The 18,799-nt window shown below is 33.0% G+C and overlaps 1 protein-coding gene across 1 annotated transcript; it reads left to right on the top strand.

Annotated features, from left to right (window-relative positions):
• The first annotated feature begins 110 nt into the window (after positions 1 to 110).
• On the top strand, positions 111 to 18,076 carry LOC123705934 (lysosome-associated membrane glycoprotein 1-like). Its single transcript, XM_045655050.1, has 6 exons — positions 111 to 303; positions 448 to 855; positions 13,506 to 13,721; positions 14,001 to 14,189; positions 16,132 to 16,281; positions 16,909 to 18,076. Exons 1-5 carry the CDS (start codon positions 246 to 248, stop codon positions 16,272 to 16,274), a joined length of 1,014 nt encoding a protein of 337 aa, XP_045511006.1. The 5' UTR covers positions 111 to 245; the 3' UTR covers positions 16,275 to 16,281; positions 16,909 to 18,076.
• Positions 18,077 to 18,799: the final 723 nt, after the last annotated feature.

Here is an 18,799-nt window from a genome sequence, read left to right as displayed (position 1 = left end):
TATAGAAATAGTGCGTTCAGTGTATTCGTGAATGCGATTTACGAGAATAATATTACAGTGGCAACACTCGCTTTTGACATGACGTATCTGGAAAGAACTGTCTGCCATTTTTTCAAATGTCAAATTTAACAAATCTCACTCATTTTGTAAAGTGAAGTGGACAGCGAGAGAACTATTATTTTGAAGCTGCAACGTATTTGTGAGATTTTTTACCTGAATAAGTGCTAATAACGTTTACCTCAACAATGTCACAACTTAGGTTTTATTTATTTGCCGCTGTGTTATGTAGCATAGCTGTTTTCGGTAAGTTCTAAATACCTACTTTTCGTTTTCTTTGTTAGGTACTTATCATGTTACTAGCGATTGTCATTTTTTTGCGTTGTACACAATGAACGTTTCGTGCAATAGATGCTAGAATTAGCGTTAAACATTACGATCTAATTGCAGGCAGCGGCGATGTGGCGACAGAAAAGACTGTACTGATCGACGTGCCTTCCTCTCTATCAAGTGCGCCGGCGAGCTTGATAGATGTGAAGCCGTCAGAGGAGCCGACATCAGAAGAACCGACTACTGTGCCATCTGAGCCAACGACGACAAGTACGACCACAACGCCTGCGCCCACGACGACGTCGTCCACAACTGCTGCTCCTACCCCCAAGCCCACTCCAGCTCCTGCGCCCACTCCAGCTCCTGCGCCCACTCCTGCTCCGGCGCCCACTCCAACCCCAGCGCCTAAACCCCTGCCTCCTCCGCAGCCCGGCAAGTGGTCGTACGTCGACAAGGCAACCAACGTCACATGCATTGTTGTCCAATTTGCTGCACAGTTGAATGTCACCTACACAAAGGAGAACAGCAGTAAGTTCTCTTTATTTGTTATACTTGGTTGTGGTTAAGAATGTCTAAGAGAAAGTTAAAGTGATTATTATCTATGACATCATAAATAGGATGTTTAAATATGTTGATTCGTCAATCTTGTTTTCTAAAACATGCATATCTTTCAATACATATGAGCAGATTCAAATGACTTCCAATAATGCTGATTGTAGAAAAAATATTTCTTATTTAATCATATTAAATATTCTCAATAGGTAGGGACTACCCTTTAAGTATATGCAAAATGATGAAGAACTTGAAAAAGGACTTGAAACATAGTATTAATAAAGTATAATATTTATAATTAAATTTAAAATAAAATAGTTATTCAGTGATATACAAATAATAACTGCAACTTATCAAATACAGAATATAAAATGACAATAGATACTTTGTGAAACTCCGATCCCACAGCTGTGTTAGCATTATAATTCACACTTTCATTGTTGCACAATAGACTATTAAAAATATTAAAATTCAGTTATTTTACTTCATTACCAATTCCAATAAGATAAACATTTTTGCAGATGTCTAATTTCTTTCTTATAAAATCACTAGCTTACCGCCCGCGGCTTCGCCTGCTTTGACTAAAACCTAATAAATTATTTACCAAAACCTTCCTCTTGAATCACTCTATCTATTAAAAAAAACTACATCCAAATCAGTTGCGTAGTTTTAAAGATTTAAGCATACAAAGGGACATAGGGACAGAAAAAGCGACTTTGTTTTATACTATGTAGTGATTCCAAACTCAAGGTTATATTTGTGATTAGAAAAAAAAAATTACTTTGATTGGTATTTCATGAGATTGTTTTGAAATGAAATAAAAAACTAGACATTGTATATTATATTAAACTAAGTCAGGGTTAGTTTATTGTATTATGCTTTTAATTAGTAATACTCTATATTTTATTGGCTATATTGTGTTATAAGTGACATTGTGAAAGTTTTTTTTACAACATAATATCAGCAATGATTAACAAGATTTATTTTTATCAAAATAACTCAATGAAATTCACACTGCTTTTAAATATTTAAGTATATGAAACTGTGCTATGTTTGGAATGAATAAAATATCTCCATGTATATTAGATATGTATATGGAGATCTATCCATGTCTCAATAACTATATTGTTATCCAATATAGTAAACTGATTTTTGATAACAAAGCCAATCAGTAGGAATTTATATTAATTTATGATTTGGTTCAATAATCCATGTATTTATACTATTGGTGATGCCATATAAATCTGTTCTAATGTTTATGAGATTCATTTTAACTCATAGACAGACAGACACAGATTATGTCTTCCTTGATGTTATAATGCCAAATTCAATGTGGAGTAATGGTTCTTCCTCTCCAGATTGTGTCCCTTCGTCCAGCATACTCACCATGGAATCCTGATATTTCATGAATGTCAAAAAACTGTTCTGAAATAGTGCTAAATAGTGCCCAAAGGAAAAAAATAGTGCTCTTGCACTTGCGAAGTTATAGCCATAGTTCGATGAGTATGCTGGACGAAGGTTTCGCCCAGCATACTCACCTCCGTCCGGAGAATCTGTATACGCTTCAAACATAATTCATACTTCAAAAAATAGTTCCCAAATAGTGCCAAACGGTGCCCAAAAAGAAAAAACAGTGCTCGAATAACTTCGGAGTTATAGGCTTCGTTCAGTGAGTATGCTGGGCGTAGGTTCTACGCCCAGCATACTCACCTCAGTGCGCGAATATCGAACGAGCTATAGGTATAATTTACGTCTCAAAAAATTGTGCTTGAAATAGTGCCCAATATCAGTCCAATTTTTGCTTGACTTTTGACTTAGAAAACCATTAAATTTTAATGTAAACTTCTACATACTAACGTAAAATGGGGTACAGTCGTCGACACATGTTTTTGGACAAAAATATTAAACTTTCTAATTGTAGACTTCATGTTATTGGAAATAATTATGGTATTTTCTCACATGGCAAAAACTTTCGATTAAATGCATTATTATATATTTTATAAATAATAATAAATGAATGAAACTTTAAGCGTAAATGAAGTCTATTACTTCATTGCATTGTGTGTTTGTCTGAACAGCCGTCTCTTCTCTCTATATTAAGATATATTCAATGGTTTACAAAGAAATGCCAATCGATTTTGAAAATGCATTAAAATAACAAAGACAGATGTATTTAAAAGATTTATTACAATACTACACACAATTACAATTATACATTTCTTTTAAAGTGAGTGAGATGGATGTTGCCTTGACAAAGTTTCAAGAAGATCTAAGTAATATTGTATCATGGTCAAAAACTAACTGCCTTGTTTTAAACCCAAGTAAAAGTAAATACATGATCTTAGGAACCAGGTGCCAAGTTAATGCTATCGCAAACCAAAATCCATGTTTGTCCATAAGCGGAGAACAAACAGGTCCTTAATTTTAAGTGTACAGTGTCATATTCAACGAAAAAATGAACGTTTTTGTAAAAAACAACTCGCTTGCTACCTAGTTTTACAGTGCAATTAATGAATGAGTGTAAAATCAATTTAGTTAAATGCCACTATTATAAATTGAAATATACTTACTGATTTGGGTGCAGCTCCTATATTGATTACGTACTAGATACACAATTTTATATAGGTAAATAATGACATCACCAACACATTGTTTGGTTTTGCAACCCACTATGTAGTCAAACTCAAAAGCCGGCGTTATTATAATGATGTGCGATGAAGTAAACAAACAAAGAAACTGAGAAGCGCTTGTTCGTTTCGATTGCTTTGTGACACAAAATGGACCCTTATCACCTTCAAAATACAGATCAGTCTTGTCTAATAATCGTAAGATGTTAGGGCAGCGCCATCTAGTATTTAAACATAAACATATTCATTTGCGTCGCGGGCGCCGCGCGTCGTAAGCCCCATACCTATTGACCGTACGCATCCATTACTGCCACACTATATTGAACTTTATCACATGAGGAATACAGGTCAATTCCGTAAACGTTGTGGTACCGTCCTTGATCCGGAAAATGATTATTTTGAATAATTTTGTCAGTTGTAATGTAAGCATTAATAACAGCAACTTTATTTTTCATGCATGATTTACTTCATTTGATATCTTAATCCTTCAAGCGCCGTGATCTAGACAAAATATATAAAATCATTGTTCCTAGCTACCGGGGTCCCATGCGACGAGCGAAGGCTTAATCATATTATTATAAAGTATTATTAAAATAATGTGTAATTAATAATATTGCGATTCTAAAGTAAATACTCCCTTACATAGACAATTAATAATTTACACAAGACAAAAATTGTTAGAAAGAAAGTTAATAATATTGTATTCGACTGTACTCAATGTAATGTATGTAGAAGTTTACAATAAAATTTAATGGTTTTCTAGGTCAAAAGTCAAGCAAAAATTGGACTGATATTGGGCACTATTTCAAGCACAATTTTTTGAGACGTAAATTGTACCTATAGCTCGTTCGATATTCGCGCACTGAGGTGAGTATGCTGGGCGTAGAACCTACGCCCAGCATACTCACTGAACGAAGCCTGTAACTCCGAAGTTATTCGAGCACTGTTTTTTCTTTTTGGGCACCGTTTGGCACTATTTGGGAACTATTTTTTGAAGTATGAATTATGTTTGAAGCGTATACAGATTCTCCGGACGGAGGTGAGTATGCTGGGCGAAACCTTCGTCCAGCATACTCATCGAACTATGGCTATAACTTCGCAAGTACAAGAGCACTATTTTTTTTCTTTGGGCACTATTTAGCACTATTTCAGAACAGTTTTTTGACATTCATGAAATATCAGGATTCCATGGTGAGTATGCTGGACGAAGGGACACTCCAGATTTACTCAGTTTAGGTATTAGGTAATATATACCTATAGGTATAATCTATACTAATATTATAAAGAGGAAAGGTTTGTATGTATCTATGGTTTTCACGCATAAACTACTGGACCGATTTTGATGATATTTGGCACAGACAATCTTTAGACTCTGAGAAAGAACATAGGCTACCTTTTATTGCGAAATATGTACCACGGGCGATGCCGGGGCGGACCGCTAGTATGATATAAGACATTGACACCTAAAGTAAAGGTGTGTGTGTACATTTATGTAAAGATATATTCTATTATTTATACTCAAGCCCTATTTAAAAGCTCAAGGCCATAATTCAAGATGCAGACATTTTTCTTAATCACATAATAACAGGCAATGTTACTTATGTGACCACAGATTATTTACCAGACCCTGTATAATGCTATTTGTAACATGATATTATGTCTGTATTAGTTATTCTTTGTTGTTGAACAAAGTCAGTAAAGAAAGTACATAAACAAGTACAAGTATTTATTTATTGAGCCAGACAATAAATTATTTTTAATGAATTATTGCTATTTACTTTCACAATGTTATCAGCTTTAATAAAATTGTTCATTTTTGTTAATGAGCAATTAGATTAGAATGGGCTGTACTTTTATTTCATTGTTTTTAAAAATTTAATATTATGCATTGGCTTGTTGAAGTTGTATATTATTAAACTCTTCAACATAATATGTATCTTCTTTATATATTGTCTAAAAAACTATAATATGATAGCTAGTTTAATAACATCCCCAATGATATAATATTAAATAGGTTTTCATAGAAGAAAACATCCATACTTGCAAATATATATTTTTCCCGTCATTTGAAAACACATATTCCAACAAGCTTTAGCTTTTGTAGTATCAATAGCATTGTAGGTTGTAGCGAAATAACATTTATTTGCATAGCATTAGTTATATTTATCTAGAGATAAGTAATATTAATTTCAAGGAATATATTATCAGAGCTTGCGGAACAGAGAAGTATTGTTCAGTTTTTCTATTTAACGTCATTCCAATATCACAAAGATGGGCGTATTGTTTAGTAGTGATGTGAGAATGATAATTGTGTAGTTGATAATTAATAATCAAGGATTATCAATAGTTAGGTGTTAATGTTAATGTAATATTTACTAAAAATAAACAATGTACTATGAATTGGAAAGTTTTCTTAAGAATGTTTAAGGTCTAGAAATTAGACCTTATAACCTAGGATTGTTTAATTTAATCTTGGAATTTAAGTTTTAGAAAAATATTATTATGTTTTAATTTAAAATATCTGGTTCTAGTAGGTTCAATCCTCTAGTAATTTATATTGGATATATATTTTCATGTTATGATTCTGAAGATTTGTATAAGCATGTGTATTGTCTACTAGCTGCGCCGCGCGGTTTCACCCGTGTTATAATATAGCCTATAATAGCCTTCCCCTATAAATGAGCTATCTAACACCGAAATAATCTTTCAAATTGGACCATTAGTTCCTGAGATTAGCGTGTTCAAACAAACAAACTCTTTAGCTTTATTATATTAGTATAGATTACATATTAAGATTTTCATTTTCCTATGTTTAGAAATTAAAATGCGTTTTTAAGTTTCCACGTTTTTGCTTATGAATAGTTACTAACATTGTAGTGGTATCATTTCGAGGGGCGTCAATGATAATCAATTTCATAACAATGTGACACTATGTAATATTATAAAATTGTTATTCTTATGTGTGTCGTATAATCAAGTAACTGATTATTAGATTTAAATAGCTTTTCGTGAGCGGTTTGGAAATCTTTTTTTTGTTTCGACTAAAAGTTGTTTTTCTAAATTAATGAATTCCTCCAATTCTGCAATTCCAATTAAGAGATAGATCAGTTTAGGATCTAGGATAGAAGAGGATTAGTGACCTTAGCGAAAAACTGAACATGCACTCTTTACTTATTTATAGATTAAGTAGGCAAGTATGTAGATTTAGTAAGAAAATGTATATCAGACTCGTGCATTTGTGTTTGTTTTGAGTTTTATCATGTATTCGATGTGACTTATCGGCGAGACGTGCGATAGCCGCCTTGTTCAAACATTGGCTAAATATATGGATATAATCACGATTTGTATTTTGTACAGTTGATAATTGAAGTGTAACGTTCAAGGAGTTGTAGGAAGTGTGTTAGGATTGTTTTAATTGAAATATTTTTTTGAACATCTCTTTGGTACAATAATATCGGTGTTTATAATGTAAGGGTTAGGTTTTATCGTCTTCTAGCGGTCATAATATATAAGTAGACTAGCGCTCCGCCCCGGCTTCGCCCGTGGTATATATTTCGCAATAAAAGGTACCTAGTCTATGTTCTTTCTAGGGTCTAAATTGTCTGTGCCAAATTTCATCAAAATCGGTTGAGAGGTTTAAGCGGGAAAGCGTAACAGACAGACAGACAGACAGAGGTACTTTCGCATTTATAATATTAGTAGGGATTAGTAGGGATTATACCGATCGAACTCGGGGAGCACGTACCTACGTATACCCGATGAAATATTTTTTTGAAAACGGTTCAGTAGTTACGCGTTCAAACAATCTCTTCATTTATATTTTAGAAGGTATAGTTGAGAGGTTTAAAAGTTTGTCCAGTAGGGTACAGTACCCCTACCATGAGTTGACATAGTTAAATCGTCGACGTAACTACAATAGTAAACGTATATAGTTCCTATTTACCGTGAATGACGTATCTATGACATATGTCAAAATTAGAACTCATGATGCAAAAATTGTATGGTTAATACAGCTAGTGTAGTATAGTTTACTAATACGTTATCTACTGTAGTATACTATTGCACCTCATGGTAGGCTTTTTAGTTCCGCTACGGCACACTAGGGGCGCTGTACGAAATTTCATACAAACCGTTTACTACAATCGCTAGCGAGTATCGTATGCGTAAACTCATGGTAGACCTACTGATGACTTGATCAGTAACTTGCTCGTAAAGAAAAATCAATGAAACGGATGATAAGTTCATCTACCCACCCTCACAACGCAAAGGTCACGATACTTTAGTGCTGTTTTATCCCATGTTCGGAAATAAAATCATTATTAAATTATGTATAGTTTTTTTAATAAACTTATTAAATACATATTATGTTTATTCCCTTGTTTTTACAACTGGTTGATAGGTAGTCACGGATAGGCTTGAATTGAGGCTTTTTTATACTTATTTTTATTCATTTTGAATGTTGACTTCTATTAACAGATGAACTGAACAGAACACATCCAGAATTTAGGAATTTGAACATATGCAGCTAAAATCAAAACTACATATTTGTCGCGTATCTCAAAACTAGAGCAAGGATAAAAGAGAGACCTGTTTTTGCGAATTTCACAGTACCTACGTACGGTATTTGGCAGGCACCGGTCAGTTTCTAACCTACATAGGTACATACTGCATACGGAGATGTGACTCACCATGCGGGTTTCACTGAGTATCAGGAAACTGATGATTATATGTGATAACTGATAGGTAACTATCGGAAGACGATAATATTGATTTTGTTTGTAAAGCATAATCTTATTGAGAGCTCAATAAGGGGATATATGCACTACATATATTCATAATTTATTACTTGGCCAGGGTGATGGCCAGTACCCTCATAGAAGGCCCGTGTACCAGCAGTGGGAACGTTCACGTAGGGCTCATGATGATGATGATGATATATAAAGTTTATTGCGATTTTCATTGTTCTATCCCAGTAGAGATGTGGAAACGTTATTTACGTATACGAATGTACATGAAATTCTATTCAATAACTAAATAAGTACAGGTACACGGTATACTTAAAGCAAAACAACGTAAGTTGAATGACTCCAGCCTGCGTTTTGCACGTATCGCGATTAAACATACATTCGACATTTCACAACATAAAAATTGTAAGTTGAGGAAACGGTAAATATGGATGGACATTCATTTAAATATAGATTCTGTTTGTCCTCTACAGCGATGGTATTTTTTCCTGATATTATGTTGGTATGTAATGTTAACTTCATTTTTGTGCGATTTAAAAATTGTATAAAGTTTTTTATTACATATTTAATATCTATACTAATTATAAACGCATCACGCGTGAACGGGTGGACCGATTTCGATAATTCTTTTTTTATAATATTCCTTGAAGTACGAGGATGGTTCTTATGGATAGAAAACAAAAACATGTACCACGGGCCGGGTACCGGGCCGGGGTACATGCCGCGGCCGGGGCGGACCGCTAGTAACTAATAATACTCTGGTACTTTTCATTTTTTCTTACAGCTGTTAAAAGCGTCCTTATCAGTAAACATTGATATTTTTAAATACAATAACAATAATTAGGTATTTATATCGCGTGTATAGAAAAATTAAATAACATGAATTAATTATTTAATATTAGCTTTTCACCCGAGGCTTTGCCCGCATTTCGAAAGGAAAAAGCACATAGTTCCCGTGGGATTTCCGGGTCGTTAGTCTGCTAAATTCTAGATTCTACTCGTCAATAATATAACGGTTTTTGTATAAAAATGTACCTACCTACTAATAAAATTTCATTGTTACAATAAATAGGTTTTTTAAGAGTCGTGTATTAGTTATGCTCTCGTTTTGATAAAATCGTGTTCAGTTTCAATATCTGTTTGCGTTTTTATTTGCATTCGTGTTTTTCCTTTTAGCAGATTTGAGTTTTATTGGGATTGTTTATATTTTAGTTTCCAATTTGTAAATAAATGTTTAAACTCTAATTTTTGTGCGTGTTTATTTGGGATTTTTTTTTCACGCAAAATAGGCGCTTGACGTCGAGTTGCGGAGAAATGCCCGTATATTATTATTAGTTGGGATTTTTTGTTTTTTTATTTGTCGTATCGGGGTCGTGGTACTCTTAGATATGAATATATTTTGTATGTGTGTATATTTTTTGCTTTCATGTGACGTTTCTTACGTTTGATGGTGAAAACTATAAAAGTGTTCGGGAAAAAAATCGACGGAAATTGTTAATTCGTAGTTTATTTTTTTTTATTAGATCCTACCAGAATTTTCTGTCGTTCATTTTGCAGAACATAAACTTTCACTTTCAAATCTAGTACTTAATGCGGACATCCTTTTAATCTATTTTCATCAAATTTAAACTATCTATTATGTAATTTATTAGGAAGTTATTGAGTTGCAATAAATGTTTGTGAAATTTTTGTAAGACTTACTCTTGGCACATCAGTAGGTATTTGGTTGCATCATGCTGCAGTTATTATTGTAGTTAATTTGGCGAATGTGAAATCTTGATATTTCTCAAAGAATCTAAATATAATATATATGTTTTCTAAATCAATATTTAAAATTTTTTAATATAAAAGTTAATTATATTTAATGAGATTTAAAATAAGTTTTAAAACAATGTACCTAACTATAGGAACGAAATCTAAACTTCCTTGAATTCTAAGTTATTCCGTTCAATTGAACATAAGTGGGATAATGAGATTAAAAGCTTAAAACCCGCTTAAAATAAAACAATACTTTCTTTGTATGGTTAAGCTATTGGAAAATAAATAGACGGATTGCATTAATTTAGACGATCTGTTATAATAATTACTTCTAAAATTTTAATCCAAATATTCTTCGTATTGATTCTGTTTATAATATTGTATGACGATCGCTTTGGCGCAGTGGTTAATGACCCTGTCTCGCTTCAGAAGTTACAGGTTCAATCCACATTGTGCACTGGGAAAATATAGAGTGTTAATTATTGATGTTTTTTATCGTTTGAGAAAAAAGGTTAAGTATATTGTTGCCATATTAGGTTTAGTTTATTTAATTTTAGTATTGCCTAGCATAGACTAGAACTGATAGCGTTTCTTGAAATTTCTCTGCAAGTAAATATTTAATATTTACTTGCATATTAATTATTTATTTAACGATTTAAGTACAGCGAACGATACAAACAAATATGAACAAATACATACGTTGTTTAAAAATCGCATTATTAAAAAAAGGACAAAGCACGGCACAAATATTAAAATACTACAAAACTGCACGTGTAATATTATATCCGCAAAATAATATATTCAGTGTGGATTCTTAATTTTTCGAAATCCATTCAATTGCTGATAAAGTATCGCGAAACGCGCTCAACCAGTTTGAAAATTTATAACCAGATCTTATTTAAATACGATAAGGAAATTATGCATATTTTTTTCTGAAATAACCCCCAAAAATTAGTATTTTACACTCACAATACCGACTTGAATATTGTCTGTTAAACTGGTTATAGAAATTAATACAGCGAGGATAGTTGAGAATTCTTTCGATTCGTAAGTGCATTCCATGTCTACCATACTTCGTTTAATTATACTAGTAAAGGGGCCTTAGCCAAACGGCAAAACGCCAAGGAATAGAATACGCTATCGATAGAAATTGACATAAGCGTATGATGTTTTGCATAAGGATTCGGTCACCCTACCAACGACAACGACGACCACGAACAAAATTTTCATCCAGTCGCAATTAAATAAAATTGTGCAAAACACAATTAAAATTGAAATTTAAGAATTTCCTGTCGTATTGGTGTTTGGAAAAAAAAATTTTGAGATCAATGGATAAACAAACAGGTTTTTCATAGAAACGGTGGCTCCTAGAAAAAAATGTATTTAACCTTTTTTATAGATAATTAGATTATATACAATTTTGGTTCAGGTGATTGTATGATAAACTTACCGTCTCGGCGAAAATCGCAAAAAACCCTATTTCTTTTTATTAATTGACCTCGAATTTTTTTATTCCTGAGTACCAGAATGACGGGAGATTTTAATATTGATTTTGAACAAATTTCGGCAAGATTGGAACTTTGGTCGTGGTCGTCTGCGTCGTTGGTAGTGTGATCGAACCATTACCAAAATGTCATGAGCTTATGTCAATAATTAGCGTTAGCAGTTTCTATTCCATGGCGTTACGTACGTTTGTCTAAGGCCCCAGGTTAGCCCGCATCTTGGATTTCTTTGTCCTTGTATAAAAATGTCATGTTATAATATTATGTAGTTATAACCCACAATAAAGTCATTGGAATTGGTGAAATTTTGCGTGAAATATCAAACGTTCACCCGAAATATAATTAGGCCAGAAAATATTACTAATTCCCCATTTAAACTTAATTATATGTATCAAGTTTTACTTTTAAAAATTAAGAGATATTCTAAATCATCATACAAAATAGGAATGATTTTTATTTATAGATCGACACGATCGGTGAGAACAGACGCACGGGCGATCGTACTAGCCTCTGGGAGGACGAGAAAATATATTTATAATTAGCTGTCAAACTGGTACAACGAAATTAACAAAGAATATAGACAGCTTATAAGATGAACTCATAGTGAAAATCGTTTCCTTATGCAGTATATCTTATATAATTGCATTAAAATATTATAAGTAACTGGTTTTGAAGCAAGGTCAGTGTGAGCGCGTGACTCCGTCGATTTGTGCAAGTTATGACTCAATTTCATAACAGTTAATGTACCTAGACTTTATTCTTTCACGATTGTTCTTTTCAGAATAAAAATTGGGTCGTGGTAACTATTGCTTTACGATTTTAAAGTAGATTCGTTATAGTATTATATAAAAACCTTACTTTAATCTATCGGCAATTGAAAGGTATTAGACACTATATTATATGATTTTTGAGCAAGTTTTCGGTCTTCGGCCGTATTTATGGTTGTATGGGTCTATCATTTCATGAACACATTAAGTAAGTGGTTGATGGAATATGGTGTATGTTTGTTTGTTTGCATACTCCTTAACTAAGATGTCTTCTGTGTAGTTGGCTAATTTAGATTGAGAGTTTAGAGATAGTAAATATTTGAGAGATTTGCCGCCTTGGTTGAATTTCCAAAGTAGTAGTATTATTGACTTCAGAATGGAACAAATATACAAAGGTGAAATCATGTAATTCCCCTGCTGTTAATGTAAGGCTCTGGAGTCAACGTTAAAAAGTGGCGCACGCGCATCGTCTATCTAGATTTCTACTTTCTTCATGTCTATAGCTACTATGTTTTGTTTACTATCGGTATATTATGTTCCTTACTTATTATTACTGAATATATTGAACAATATTATCGTTCAGTTGGCAATTAATTACAAAATCAATGTATAGCGTACGTTTTTTCATTGCAGTTGTGCGCACGCGCAGCTCATTATACCGTCACGTTATTTATGTTGGCGTGTGATAATGGATGGATATAAACTGACAGTTCTATATTTATTTATTTTAAATAGGCAGACAAACAATAAATAATATTAACGTTCATACAAAATTTTCTCAATGCCAAAACGTACCTTGTTTATATTGCAATTGGTTGAATAAAGGTCAGTGACACGCGAGTAATATATCAAATAAGATGCATTCCTTTGTCTGTTTATTAAAACTTTTTATGAAATCGCAGCTAGCCCTGTCCGTCCGTGGACCACATTGGGAGAAAATTATAGATTTTTATTAAACGCTGTTTTAATATGAGACTATTCCCCGATTGAAAAACACAGGATAAAATCATATTATGTAAGATTTAGTTATTTATGAGCCAGAATTTTGTGTCATTTACCTGATATAATTGTATACTTTAAGTGAAATACCATTCTTATCTAATCCATTCTATTTCTTAGTTCTTCCCTTGACCATCCTTTATATAAAACGCATTGTTATAAAAACATTATTTAATAAGAATTAAGAATCCTCTTCTCGATATTTTCTCACCGTTCATTCCCTTACAGACACGACAGACCACGTGCTACTGAACGTGCCGGTGAACGCCACTGTGAACGGCAGCTGCGGCAACGAGACCCAATGGCTGCAGCTCAGCTGGCCGGTAGAAGGCGGCAACGGCAGCAACTCCATGCTGCTAGTGTTCGCTCTCAACACGACCACCAGAATGTATGCGATGCAGAACCTCAATGTGTCTCTGGTGCCCGACGTGTTTAATAACGCATGTGAGTATGATGCTATTCGGGTAGGGAACTTTCTTGGTGTAGATGCTGTACTTGTGGAATAAAGGTCTTGTTCGAATCGGAAGTTAATTGAAGCAGACTATTTTCACAGAAGGCAACTTGGAAAGATTGACATGATGTAAAATTACTTCATGTCTCTTATCGTGAAACCTACTTAGTGCATTGTTTACATTTTTATCTGGTACTACACGATCAAATCTCGTTTATCCAGTGTAAACACTTAATCTTATTGTTTTCTGAAGCCTGTCATCTCGTTTCCAGCGTTCAAAGAGCCAGTGGAACTATGGCACGGTGCCGAATGGCGTACACCAGTAGCCACTTCGTACCGCTGCGCGCCCGCCGCACACCTCAACATGACCGCGGAGACAACTAGCGTGGTTGCTACATTGACAGTCAGCCAGCTGCAGGAGGAGGCCTTCCGCAGCGCTCATGATGCTGCCTTCAGCGCAGGTGAGTTACTGTTAATGATAATAACAACTATATTCCCTCAGCAACATTGTTTTCCAACTTAAGAAAGGATGTCTATTGTCTATATATAATATATAGATATATTGATACCCCAAAAAAATTGACGGTACAATTAATACTGGCCCAATCGGGTAATTCGAAAACAACAACCATGTTTTTCAAGGTAGGCAAAGTGTCTTCTAATGACGATGCTCATGACTACGTAAATTTTGTAATTATATGCATAGAAGAAGAATAGAAGCGCTTAACAATATTTTTCGACCTAACGAAAGCTTTTGATACTGTCTTTATCCCATTTACCTTTCCAAAATGGGAAAAATAGAAATTCGATGTTTCATTATAAAGTATTGCAAAAATTATCTTACTGGATGGAAAATGGAAAGCGTTAAAATTTACTCTAGTATGACTACAACGAATAGTGGATTTTGGAGTTCTGCAAGGGAAAACTTTGGGCTCAATATTATACCTGATTTATATGAACAAATAGCTTAGTCGATTCTTACTAATGGTAACTGTCAATGACGGCACGGTATTGTTTTTTGAGTTATAATTGGAAAGTATTGCTACTTTCTAATTCAAGAAGGGATTAAACAAGGCTAAGGTTACTTTTTCAGGATGTGTAGCGAGGAATGTGTTTATAAACAGCCAATCATGTCGCTTCATTTAGCATTGAAGTGTTATTTACAAACACATTCTTCACTACACAATACACATCCTCGCACATTATTGGTGGAAAAGCACCCTAATTCCTGGTTGTTGGAAAATTAACTGTTATTTAAATTAGAAATACATTTGCGATTCCTCTTATAAAATTTCACTCTATAAATACAGAATTAGTAATAAATAGATAACTTGGTGTGTACTACATTGACATCTGACCTTGATAGCCGGCTATCTCGCTAAATATTTACGATTGCAAATTATTAGCTAATAGCAATTATTGAATGCGCGTGTTCGCAATTTTCCTGTAGACTTTAGTATGTTAATTTTTATAAGGTAATAATTAAAGAATTAGGTTATAATAGTTTTTGCTACAAAAGTTATTAAATAAAGTATCGAGCCTATAGTTTGCTCTATCTGGAAAATTTATTGCAACCTTATTTTTGGGACATACACAGAATTTATATGTAAATAGTACAGTAATGTTTTAACAATGTTTCAAAATTCAAAATACGTGAATATTGCTTTCTAGAATAATTTTGTCGTAATTTGGAATACATTTTTTACAGTTTCAAATTGACTCTTGGTAAAAAATCGTTCTGTACAAAAGTCGATGTATTTAAATGAAATGTAATTAAAATATTCATGAACGTTATTGAGCGATATCACGTCAGGGTTACTGATAAGCAGGTTCGGTATAACTCTATAAATTTCCTGTATTTCTCTTGTTTATAGTATTGTAATTGTAAATAACTATTCTTTATAAATTTATATGGAAATAACTAGTCAATTTTTGTCACTTCTGGTATAAAATTTTATTGTTTTGCAGTAAACTTTCTAGTCTGAATTTGACAATTTTTTTTATCATTTTTCTGCATAACTTAACACGAAAACTTTGAGTTTTACTTTATTTAACTCATGGTTAATAATTAAGGATACTAACTTACGTCGGCGGCATATCCTATATATCCTGCAATATTTTTCAATTTATCCTAAACAGGTATACTTTTGTATACTGTATAGATATAATATCTATACTAATATTATGAAGCTGCAGAGTTTGTTTGTTTGTTTGTTTGAATGCGCTAATCTCGAGAACTACTGGTCCGATTTGAAAAATTCTTTCGGTATTAGATAGCCCATTTATCGAGGAAGGTTGTGGGCTATATATCATCACGCTACGACCAACAGGAGCCACGGAGGTGAAACCGCGCGTAGTATTATATATAACTAATCATTATTAATTATGTACATTCGTTTCTAGCTCGCGACTGCGGCGGTGGTGACGTACCAGACGCGGTACCAATCGCCGTGGGATGTGCGCTCGGTGGTTTAGTGGTGGTGGTGTTGGCCGCGTATCTCGTGGGACGTCGCCGTTCCGCCGCTAGGGGATACCTCTCTATGTAGACTGTAGGTGAGTAGGCATAATACACATACATGCATGCGTATACGTAATATATAAAGAAATTCTTGTGTGCGCAGACACTCATTCATACACGCGTATAGATAATAGATAAAATAATTCACAAACACACACACTTTGACACGTCATCATTATCAGCCTTTGTCTGTCCACAGCTGGACGTAGGCCTCTTCCAATGCACGCCGCTGATTCCGGTCCACGGCCCTCTGCCGCCAAGGCACACATAAACGCAATAAAATAATCGCTAGTGAATCCTTAATCCTTATACAATCCACAATACAATAATATAATGCACATGCAAGTACATGAACACACGCATAGACCCGCATAAATAAAATTTAATATAACACAAACATCCATAATACAATATATATTAAAATACATTATATGCCCGACGCGTACACACGCCTACACAAATACACACATATACAAGATACGCACATATATGTACTATGAACGACACGCAAATTCGCATTAACATACATATACATGTAAGTACACAAACCTTCTAACTCTGTTGTAATAAAATAAATCTTTTTATTCCTATTCTATCTGTTAGTACATTAATTCTAAAACATTATGTTTTTGTTGAAATTAAATTTATTTTTCCATTTACAGATCGCGCGTGACGTGTCATCATATTATGTAGTCAACACATAGACATCTGATAAAAATATAAAAATAATCACATAAATAGCCAACAAGAAGAAAAAATGTGAATATAATAATATATGTATTGCTCAAGCAGCGTCTTTCAGCTTCCCAATGTTACGCACGAGACGCACGATAGTAAAATTCCTAAAAAATAATAAATGTATGTGTACATAGATTATTATTGAATCGTAGTAATAATAAATATAATATGAATATTCTTGTAATATTAGATGATTTAAATTTCGATAATTTCATAATGTATGATTTGTTTTTAATATAAGTTTATGATGCCGTGTTTTGTTACTAATCGACACAGTAATAATGGAGTATGTAAGAATTATTTTTGAAGTTTCATTTATTAGTATTTGAATTGAAGTTAATTTTATTCAATAAAAAATAAGTTAAAAATGAATAGCTTTTCATTTATCCATAGACTAAGAATGACGGAGGCTCAGACAAATAATGAACTATACTATTGTACCATAATAATATAATTCTGAATTTTTTTTATGAATTTCCGAAATAAAGGATTTCCCCTACATACTATAAACATTAAACACAACATATTCAAACATTTTTACGTTTAATAAAATGTCAGATGACCATAGACAATTATGTTTTTTCAGTCAAAAATAAATTCTCTATGGTCTAAAATTTTATATAATCTGTGTCGATCAATAACAAGGCTCGTGAATAAATTTTAAGCTTGTATCGTCTCAATTAATAATTTCCAAAGATAATGTCATTGTTATACAAATGTATAACAAACTAATTTTCGTATGGTGTAGGATATCTGTCCATAATGTAAGCTAAATTATAATATGCAATATTTTTTTTTGGTTAAAATGATATAAAAGGCAAATATTGCATATTGTATTTTAAAGTAGCGACTTTGGAGTTCGCTTTTCAGGGTTGGAAGTTTTAGTCGCTTAGAGGTTATTTTTGGTTTGTGAAAGAAATTATTTTATTTTTAACGCCTTGAGAAAGTACAAATTATCCAAAGTAGAATAAAATTATTACTACAATCGGAGTATAACATTATTCTGATCTCGATGTATTGTGATTCCCCCCTTTTCCCCCTAAGCGACAAAAGGAACAATGTAAAAGGATAAATAAAACATTTTTTTATTTCCATAATTGTTTTATTACAAATCCCTAATACAATAAATATATACTTTATTATATACAATACTTATGTACAAGCCTAAGATTATGAACACTAAATTTACAGTGTGTCCCCACTTATTAAATTACAACAAAATGACAAAAAAGAGTGTTGTATATTTCTATTGTAATACGCTAAAACTGCTAAACCGATTGTCTTTTACACTGAACTGTTAAGATTAAGAAAATAATAAACACGACTGATCGCAAACTCATACACAAGACTTACAACATTTACGAACAATAAACACATTGTGACGTTGATGATAAAATAACCACACGTGTATATAATTTTTTTTATACATTTGGAAACAATTTTAATATTCTTGTATATTATATAATCATTAACTTTTTTACAAAAGTATATTGAATTTTGGGAATAAATCCTGCTCATGCTCAACAAATCCATATTTGAAGTGAAACTTCTTTATAGGGGTTGGAAAAAAATTTAGTGTAACATTTTTCCGTTACGCGCCATCTTTTTCTTATCCCTACCACGCGTGATTCGACGTATTTCTGTAAAGTTGCATATATATAGTAATTTTTTTTTTTGAAAAATAAGGTCATAAAGAAGTTTCACTTCTTACGTGTGTACACTAGTACACGCACACATTTTTTCAATTATTTTCGGTACAACATCCAAATATGTTCTTGGAAAGCTTATCAGACAGAGAAACACGCGTACGCCGTA

Source organism: Colias croceus, chromosome 3, assembly GCF_905220415.1.
Source record: "Colias croceus chromosome 3, ilColCroc2.1".
In the NCBI taxonomy this organism is placed as follows: Eukaryota; Metazoa; Arthropoda; class Insecta; order Lepidoptera; family Pieridae; genus Colias; species Colias croceus.
This window is presented reverse-complemented; position numbering and strand designations above follow the sequence as displayed.